The sequence below is a fragment of the Anneissia japonica genome, unplaced genomic scaffold, assembly GCF_011630105.1.
Source record: "Anneissia japonica isolate Jap-2015-1 unplaced genomic scaffold, ASM1163010v1 scaffold6393_len21816_cov116, whole genome shotgun sequence".
NCBI lineage: Eukaryota > Metazoa > Echinodermata > Crinoidea > Comatulida > Comatulidae > Anneissia > Anneissia japonica.
The window spans coordinates 5,185-15,108 of record NW_022721327.1 but is presented as its reverse complement, the minus strand read 5'-3'; the positions used below and the strand labels follow the sequence as shown (position 1 = coordinate 15,108).

Below are 9,924 nucleotides of genomic sequence, written 5' to 3'. Positions count from 1 at the left end.
GGGCTACACAGCCATACTGGAATTATTTAGCAACTATGCAAACATTCGCCTAGGACTTGAACACACTCTCAGCTTAGGACCAGTAGTCATTAATAACAAGCCCTCATTGAAGGTAAGACATTTAGTGATGTCATATAGTTACTAATTATTTGAGTGATTGGTAATGAAATTAAGTAGATTTTTTCTATGAGTTATTATGATGTTGCACATTTATGATGTTGCACCCCTTATTCACCTAAGGTGAATAAGGGGTGATGCTCCTCACAGTAATCCCAACAAAAGGAGTGTTAAGGAGGGTATTTCACAAGAGCAGATCCTGGTGGACATTGATAAGGCGCCCACACCCCCCCACCCACAAAAAAAAAATTGAATACAATTGTAACAACAAAATGATAAAGAAAGTGGAGCATGGTACTCCAAAACAGCAGTTTTTTAAAAGTTTTTAAACAAAAATCAAAACCCCCTTCCCTGCTTCTTACTTTGCATTTTGCATTAACCCTACCTAGATTCGGGGCATGCACTATTGAATTATTGGTTGATTTTATGTTTGTATTTTAGCTGGAAATATCACGGATGCGTATCACTCACGAGGACGGTAGCAAGACATCAACAGGTGAACCCAGTCCTAGAGTCTGTATGCAGGTAATAATTGATAAATAAAATCGAAATGCAATTAAAATAGCAGCTGTAAAATTACACAAATCAATGGTGATGATAGGAATATTACCTGGAGAATCATAGGAATTAGTAGATTAATCCAGGCAATGGTAATAGATGTGTATTTGTGTCGTGTATATTTAATACAAATAGTCTCTATGAATTGAAAGTACAACCCCCCTCCCCCACCACACCCTCCATTTTGCCACTACATTTTAAAATGTTACATACAATGTCATGTATTGAAATAAGACAAACTAGAAAACAAAAACTTTCCACACCCCCACACCCTTGCCACTGTTAAAAAATTCTGGATCCACCCCTTTGTATTGCCTGTTAAAATTGTTGAATTTTATTGTTGAGCATCTTAAGTCAATTAAATCATAAAATGTAACGATTCAAACTGTGAAACCATTGTTTTTGGTGATGCTTCTCTTAATATTGCATATCATTTTTTTCTTAAATTTTTTGTAATGTTTTAAATTTCCATTTTTAAATTATTTTTAAAATCTTTGTTAAAGGTGTTAGAGTTTCTGAAGAAAGAGATGCAAGTGCTGACATCTGGAATGAAGCACACACGTTATAAGTTCCGTGTCCTGTGCTGGACAAGCTTGCGAGAAATGCACTTCCACGATTTGGAGGAGTGCCTGGAAAATGTCTGTATTCCATGCGGGAAGGAATTGATAACCACAATTAAACTTCAGAAGATGTTCAAGAATAAGCAACTAGTGACAGGTAAATAACAAAAACTAAGGAAAACTAGCAATACCAGATAACATTCTACTATACTTTTTAAATATGTTAATTAGGTATTAAATATTGGTAACATTTCATTGGCCATTTCCACTTGGTACGCAGTGCAGTAGTTATGACTATAATTATACAGATGTTGGTAAATAGCCAAGCTTGCAACTTTTTCTTTTGTGGTGGGGGGTGGGGGGGAGTTTAATAATGAGAATAATTTTCAGGCTAATATTATTATTGTTGTTGTTGTTTTTGTTGTTATTTTTGTTATTATTATTATTATTATTATTATTATTATTATTATTTTTGTTGTTGTTTTTGGCTTTCGAGAATTTCAAAAGATGGGAGAGTGACAAGACAGACGACTGTACCCCACATCGTATAAACTTATGTTATTTATACAAGAGTCCTCTTTTCTGTCTGGACCCCCATCCCCCTCTTGCAAATATCTGGACCAGCATCTTTGCAAGTATGGCTAATGTAGACGGACAGTTTTTTGTTTAATATTTGTGAGGTAGTGTAATGCATATACAACATGATTTTTTATTTTGGTAAAGCAGTGAATTCTACTTCCCTCACTGTTTGATGATTGGGACTACATTCCTAAGCTTCATGTTTGGAGGTGGTCCAAATCATTGGGACTACATTCCTCAGCTTTATGTTGGGAGGTGGTCCAAATCATTGGGGACTACATTCCTCAGCTTCATGTTGGGAGGTGGTCCAAATTATTGGGATTACATTCTTCACCTTCATATTGGCAGGTGGTTCAAATCATCTCGGCAAGTAGAAGCCACCACCTTTCCTCAAATCACGTTGTTTTGTAAAATACCACTCCAATCTTAGCATACCTTATTTATTCCTCTACTAAACAAATAAAATACAAACTTGAAAATAAGCTCAAAGTTTATATTAATCTCAGCATTTAATTATTCTATATCAAATCTGTAATATATATATTATTCAATTTTAATTTGTCTATTGTGTTTGATGTCCTTTAGTGCCATAATTATGTTTGTTTTTTTTTATTATACAGTAGATTTTTTTTAAATTTTCAAATTGCTTTTTTGAAATCAATGTTTAATATTGAAAGCTTTATCCAGTAATAAAGGGATAAAAGTGGTCAGAGGGCCAAACTAAATTTTTGATTTTGACAACATTCATGCACTGTTTTTACAACCCTTTATTCTCAGATTTGATTTTATTTGATTTTATATCAAAAGCTATTGTAAAGCAAACAAAGAGGCACAGAGTCAAAAGTTATCCCAGAAATTGTAACATGATTTAATTCCAGAAGCATCCCATTTTATTATTAATATTAAAGACAACCAGCTTGATAACAACAAGTTTTTCCAGCCCACTTCTGATTTAGTATAAATTCACCATTAAAACTTAATGTGAGATGATTTTGTCCTGATCCATAATGTAATGTGATAGACAGCAGTCAATTTTAGTCATTTGATTCTGTATTAAATTGTTTTTAATTCATTTGTAGATTCTTCAATGCCAGCAGCAGGTTCCAGCGATGCTGAAACAGCGCCACCAGGTTAGTGTTTCAGAGGTTATTACTATTTTGTGTCTCATAAATTATTTTTTTAAGACAGCTATATGACTATTAGGTATTATTATAATTATTTATTTAATTTATTATTTTATTTTTGTTACAGTAATGTTATTATTCCAATTATTTTATTGTGCTAGACTTACTTTTATTTTCACTTCAGATGAACGTCTTGGTTATCTTGAAGACAAGCACCTGCTTCGTATCGCCGAGGGCATGGGAATGGAGTGGAAACAACTGGGCGTCAGACTGGGTCTCAGTTTGTATAAGAGACAGGTGATGACTAGATTTCAAGGAACAGGATCCAACAAATATGGAGTGATAAGAGACGATTGCCAGAGAGCATAATGGATATGCTGACAGAATGGAGGAAACAACAAAACTACGAGAAAAATCAAGTTGAGATGATGTGCAGAGCTTTGAAGGAACAAGGACTCACAGAGCTTGCTAACAAAATCTTTGGCTCTCAATTGTCAGAGGTTAAAGATACGAGAGAATACGATGGTTAGTAATGCATTATTCATGATAAAATATTCATTTGATTAATATAATCTTAAAAACATCATTTTGATATTATTCTTTGTTGTGTAGTTTGTTCAGTTTCACAAAAATGCATATTTTTAAATCATTTCAGAGTGTGGAAAATGACAAAAAACAACCATTTTAATGGCTTAATGTATTATTAGCTTTTAATTGTAAGTTAAATTGAAAAAAAAACATTTTCTGGCCAGGTAATTATAATAATAATGGTAATACCCAAATATTTATAAGGCACCAATTTCAAATTGAATGATAAAAGGCACAAGCATTTTTATATAAAATGGCAAACCAGCACAAAGGGCAACATTCTCTGCTCCCTGTGGAATATCCCTAGTCATTTGCTGCCTACTTTAGCGCGCACAAAACTAGTACATTCAATGCCTCAACATCCTACCAGTTTGTACTGTAGATACAAAGTTTCAGAAACAGATTGTGAAAGCCGCATTATAAATGCTTGTCCGATGGAGAAACAGAGAGAAACATAAATCAACTCACAACATTGAAGGCACTGTTTCGATGTACGCCCGATAAAATGATGTATACATTTTACCAACGTCTGTCATGGCCAAACTGAAGTCTACAATGTTAGTGTTTTAATATTGATGTCTTTGCTTTTCCTTTAGGATTCTTGGCAGACATTGATCAGGGGCGGATTTAGAGGGGTGCTGAACAGGCTTTAGCCCCCCCCCCCCCTCCTAAAATTCATAGCCATTTCATTTTAACTGCTTTTTGAAGGTCCAAATTAAAATATTGTTTAATGTTTTCTTCACACACATCATATTTATGGGCTAAACATTTTACAGTAGTTGTTTTCAGTGATAAAATAAAAAAGGAAATACGTTTTTTAACCGATCGGCGGACAAAAACGTAGCTAAGAAAGCTGCTTTTGCCTTGCCTTCATGCTCAAATCTCGAAGCAAAGGCCGTTGTGTAGCGGTCTCAATGTTTGTATAATACACAAAACTTTTCGTGTCGCGCGGGTTTGTTCTTGTCTAGTCTTTCCTTGATTGCTAGTCTTTCCTTGATTGCTTGCGGTCAGAGGTATTTGAATGTTTGTAAATAAAATATACTAAAATTTTCGTGTCGAGCGAGTCGTTCTTGTCTAGTCTTGTCTTGATTGCTTATGGTCAGAGGCAGGTATTAAAACGTTTGTATGATACACTAAAAATTTCGTGTCGAGAGAGTTGTTCCAGTTTAGTTTTTTCTTGATTGCTTGTCGTCGGATACTACTACTACTACATTTAAAACATATTTTAAGAGGAATTCTTTTGTCGTCTGAGGTTCTCCTTAACATTGTCAAATTTTACCTTTAGGGACAGTATTTTTATTATGGAACTGTGTTCACCCTCTTCATTATTGATTCTGTTTGGCGTCAAAGTCTTATAACAGCCGCTAAACGTATCGGAATCAAAGGCAAAGTAATTATAAATTGATCAAAAATATTTATTCTGATGTTAGTTGTAAAGTTCGTTTTAATGATCTGGAATCTGAAATGTTCAATATTAATGAAGGAGATAAACACTGTCTCTTATACACATCTAGATGTGTATAAGAGACAGCGCATACATACATACATACATCTAATAGCTAAAGCATTCGTACCCCTCTGAACCCCATCTTGTCGGACGGAGACACCTCCGCCCAAACCTAGCCTCCGCAGGCACATGGAGGCACTTTACACATATACCTATTATAGCCCCCCCTAACCAAAACTTCTGGATCCGCCCCTGATGAAGGGGCTGCGGGCAGCGCACAGTGATAAACTGCACAGCACTAATTTCAATTGTATCCTCTACATTTTCACTGTGCGCAACTAGATCCAAAATGTGTATAGTTGCGCACAGTGATGAACTGCCCGTCACTGACTTTAATGGTATCCTATTCATTATCACTGTGCGCAACTACAACCAAAATGGGTATAGTAGCGCATAACGATAAACTGCCGAGAAGCGATCGGATGGGAGCGACTCAATAGAGTTACACACGTACATCATATAAATCCGTAAGATATCATAGGCCTAGCCCTACCGTAGGTAAACAATAAACATAGAAAGAGCAATAATAGTAAAACTCGTCACGACATTGCGAAGTGTCTGCTCGGTAGGCCTACCCATTTTTTATTCACGACGCGATAACGTGTTTACTTATTTTCGACTTAAACTGCATTTTATTTAGTCATTGGTGAAGTATCATTTTACTCGGGGTAATAAGTTAACTTTGGTCTATGTATTTTACTTTATTGGATACCCAAGCTGCGCCTTACAGCGCGCGATGTTGCAGCCCCGGCCTGGGAGACGGTTCGGGTTCCTTGGAATAGGGGGGTAATTCAACAGAAGAACGCACATCTCCGCTCACCAACATAGCGGACTGTGGCATCGACAATTCGATACTAGTTGCGAGTACAGCCGTCAATTATTGGTCTATGCGTGCCATATATTTTATGGTGTTTGGTACTATTTTATTAATTTTGGGTACACTGTTACATCTGATTTCTTTTGACCGCGAGCTTGTTAAATGCTTCTATAAACTGCAATTTGATTTATGAAAATTGACCAAGAAAAGGAAAAGTTAGAGCAATTGAAAATTTACGAATTTTATAAAATTTCATGTTTTTATGTAACATTAAACTGTCATTTTGACAATGTTGGACTAAGGTGCACAAAACGAACATTTGAGTAGATACTGAACATTTATTAATTTTTTCTGCGAAGTGAGTCTCATGAACGACAATACATCACAATATGAGTAAAATTAATGTTGAAATGAAGAATATAATTTCAGTCTAATGTTAGTGCAAAATATCATTAGGCCTTTGTAATCACCGCACGACGCGCGATTATCATGGCAACTAACACGCGCCTAGGTTTATGGGGCCAGATTTATCCAACTAAATCTTAAGTCCATTTTTTAGCTTAAGTCAAATTTATCACTATCGCCTTAACTTAAAAATTGCTTAAAATTAAAAAGTATTGTACTCATGAATCATCTAAGACGATTTTGAGCTAAGATTTTGCTAAGATGGTTTGATAAATTAACTTTAGATATTTGCTTAAGGACTTCTAAACTTTTTTGACTGAAGACATTTGCTAAGCTGAGATTAATAAATCCCGGGCGTGTTCTGGCTGCTATGGTTTTTGTGATGTTTAGCGTGTAGGGACGCACGTGCGCCTAGTTACAAACTGAAGTGAAGAAGTGAATTATTACTACTATATTAGAAAAACAAGCAAGGCCAGGCTAGGCCAGGCCTAGCCCTAGCTTGTCTACGATAGACAGATGACGGATGGATGACCACTGATAAATAGAAGATAGGTCTACCCGGATGAAATGCGTATGAATTGCAAACTCATTTTCCACTCATTTATTTTTATCTGTAACATACAAAATATTGCAAATATGAATTTTCTATTTTTTTGGCTAGCCTACACTTCTGGTCGGTCCGTCGACACACACCTCTATGCTTGGTTGTCAGTCTGGTCGGCCTTTGACTTTAAAATTGAATTACAGCATGACGAATGGCATAAAAAAAATCATTTGATCATGGCGGTGCACGTTAAACGTGACTGACTTAAAAGAAACTGATTTAAAAAGCGATTAAAAAAGGCGCAGGGCGCAGTGGGTTCTCTAGTGACGTAGTCCAGTCTTGATAATCCAGCAAAAACAAACAGCCCACGAGATTTCAAAAATATACCACTTCTTGGCAATGACATGTCGACAATACATATTGGTACTGTATATTGTAATATAGGCTATCTGGACATATACAAGGTTGGCCTTACATAACATATACTGAGATAAACATGGCCAGCGAATTGAGTGAAATACTGGTACTTCACATTTAGTTTTCACTCCCTAAATTTAAATTTTGGCTGAACAATTACTGTACCAGAGACCTTTGTCATACAACTGAAAAAGAAACTTATTTGTGAGGTATGCCAATATGATTATTTCAACATGTTGTTATTTGAGCACTGTTATTGTTATTTCCTATTTGTTTACATTGTTTCAGACCTGCCAACCTTCCCGATTTAGTCGGCATCGTCCCGATTTCCGATGTCATAAACACTAAAAAGATTGGGACATCCCTATTTTTATAATTAAAAAAAAAAAAAAAAAAAAAAAAAATTACATTGTAAGTATCCACTAGCACTACTTGCCAGTGTGATGAAGGGGATATTAGTCCGTAGTTCCCTGGGTATAATCCCACCCACCCCATCTATGAATGGGAAATTAGCCGATTTTGTGGGGGGGGGGGAATAAAATCCGGGGATTTCCTTGTGCATAACTCGTTTTGCGAGGTGGCAGATGCATTTCAACAATTGCAAAAAGAAATACTTAGATTAGATCTCGTGATTTCTTATAATCATTAATCTAGTAGATAATAACGAATGTGATCTCCTTTTAATTCACATGAATAGGAATCATTATATCATTGTTTTAATGATCTCTTTTAAAAACACATTTAATTTATTTGTCCTTTCAAAGATTTACAAGCAGAATTCATCGAAGAAACTAGAAATTTTCAAGCAATTCAGTCGTTAATTATTGACTTTGGAACAAAGAAGATGAAGGACTTCTTCTTAAAAACAGCACAGCAAACAAGCTCCTCTTTTGTTGAATTCCTGAAGAACGAGAAAGAAAAGGGAAGCTTTGAAAATATGGAACATTTCCAGGGTGAAGATAAGATGTTTTCACCTGATGCTGACATTGATACATTTGATATTGACATCCTGATGACATTGATACGTTATTGTTGTGGATCCACGTTTTCTGATGATATGTGGCAGCAACCACATACGATACGCAGTCCAGTACTTGCCAATCTGTTCCGCATCTCTCAGTATAAAAAGACTAAATTAGATCAGAATACAAGTTGCAGAATACCAACCAAAGACTTCGAAGATGAATGGAAAAGGATAAAAGAAATCTTCTTGAATCTTGGCATCACATCCAAAGAAATCGAAGACATACGTCATAAAAAAGGTAAATAACGAAATGTATGCTTTCTAATCATTAGAATTTTATATCTATTTTAAATAGAGTATATACGTTTGGATTCTTTTACGATTACGATACACTGATTTTGGCGATTTAAATTCTTGTAATAGGTTTTGACAAGACTACTATTACAGAAATGCAAAACTTCCAAGCAGTTATGTCACTTGTTGTGGACCTTGGAACGGATGTGATGAGGAAATACTTCCTAAGAGTCAATAACCTAAAAGAGAAAAATGTTGGACAGTTTCTGATGAATCAGAAGAGCAACTTTAGGAAGGCAAGATTGTTTAAAGATCAGGAGAATAAAATGTTTACACCAAATGCAGACATTAACTCATTTGATATTTCAATCATGATTAAAATCATACGCTATTGCAAACATTTTCCGGATTCTTTTTGGTCACAACCCGAAAATCATGATAACGTACTTCCAAATCTAGTTCGTATACATCAGTATAGAAATACAAAACTTGCTCATTCAGCCAGTGCAAGGATGCCAACTAATGTGTTCGAGGTTGAATGGAGGAAGCTGACGTCAATATTACAAGGCGCTGGAGTTCCTTTAGAAAAGATTGATGCATACAAGCAACTTCGATTAGTAATCTGACTTCAATATAGCCAACTATTTGAAGTCTACACATTCATCATTGTGTGTGTTATGTCCCCTGTGGTACCATTTGTTAGAATTAGATTTACCTTATGCCACATTCATCATCGGCAATTATATTATATATTTCAGAATATTAAATAAATAATTTGGGACTATTCTGTGTACACATCGAGCGAATCCATTTGTTTTTTGCTGTCGGGTGAAGAGAGGGTTGCTAAAATGTAAATTGAGGACCTATGGTCCGACTGATTTAAAACGGTTGGGGGTTATTCCCTTACCTATTGTGGCTATGCCCTTGGATTGATTTTAATTTTAGCTATCTTAATCTCTTGTCACAATGATTTCGCACTTTTAGCTACTCACTACCAAGTGTAGGGGAAATGACCCCTGTATCCCTCATGTATTGTATTCTTTAACGTGCACACATGTGCGACATTGCACACATGTGCCACTTTGCACACAGGACCATTAACCTAAACGTCTCATCCGAAGGACGGTACACTGTTTTATATTTGCATTTTAGTCCACTAGCCGAAGCACCACTAGGAGATGAGGGATGGAACTCGGGTACCAAAGGATTTCCACCGCTCAGTGTACACATTTCATCAGTTTTAAGTATTTTAACAATTAGTCATTTAAATGTATAGTTTTATCTATAGTTATTTGAAACTAATATCTTGTGTAACATTTTAAGTGCTTATAAATAGAATCTGAATCCGAAACTGAAATATAAATATTGGGGGTGGTGGTGTATATATATATGTATATATATATATATATATATATATATATGTATATATATATGTGTATATATATATGTA

General features: G+C 35.4%; 1 protein-coding gene across 1 annotated transcript; it reads left to right on the top strand.

Moving 5' to 3' along the window:
- The first annotated feature begins 6 nt into the window (after positions 1 to 6).
- LOC117111496 lies at positions 7 to 9,838 on the top strand. The gene is made up of 6 exons (XM_033254412.1): positions 7 to 112; positions 559 to 642; positions 1,179 to 1,392; positions 2,894 to 2,944; positions 7,981 to 8,478; positions 8,604 to 9,838. The coding sequence occupies exons 2-6, from the start codon at positions 574 to 576 to the stop codon at positions 9,098 to 9,100; spliced, it is 1,329 nt and encodes a 442-aa protein (XP_033110303.1). The 5' UTR covers positions 7 to 112; positions 559 to 573; the 3' UTR covers positions 9,101 to 9,838.
- Positions 9,839 to 9,924: the final 86 nt, after the last annotated feature.

Coding starts and splice junctions, on each gene's coding strand:
- LOC117111496 (XM_033254412.1), top strand. CDS start 574: ATGCGTATCACTCACGAGGACGGTAGCAAGACATCAACAGGTGAACCC. Junction 643..1,178: donor GTCCTAGAGTCTGTATGCAG/GTAATAATTGAT, acceptor TCTTTGTTAAAG/GTGTTAGAGTTTCTGAAGAA. Junction 1,393..2,893: donor GAATAAGCAACTAGTGACAG/GTAAATAACAAA, acceptor ATTCATTTGTAG/ATTCTTCAATGCCAGCAGCA.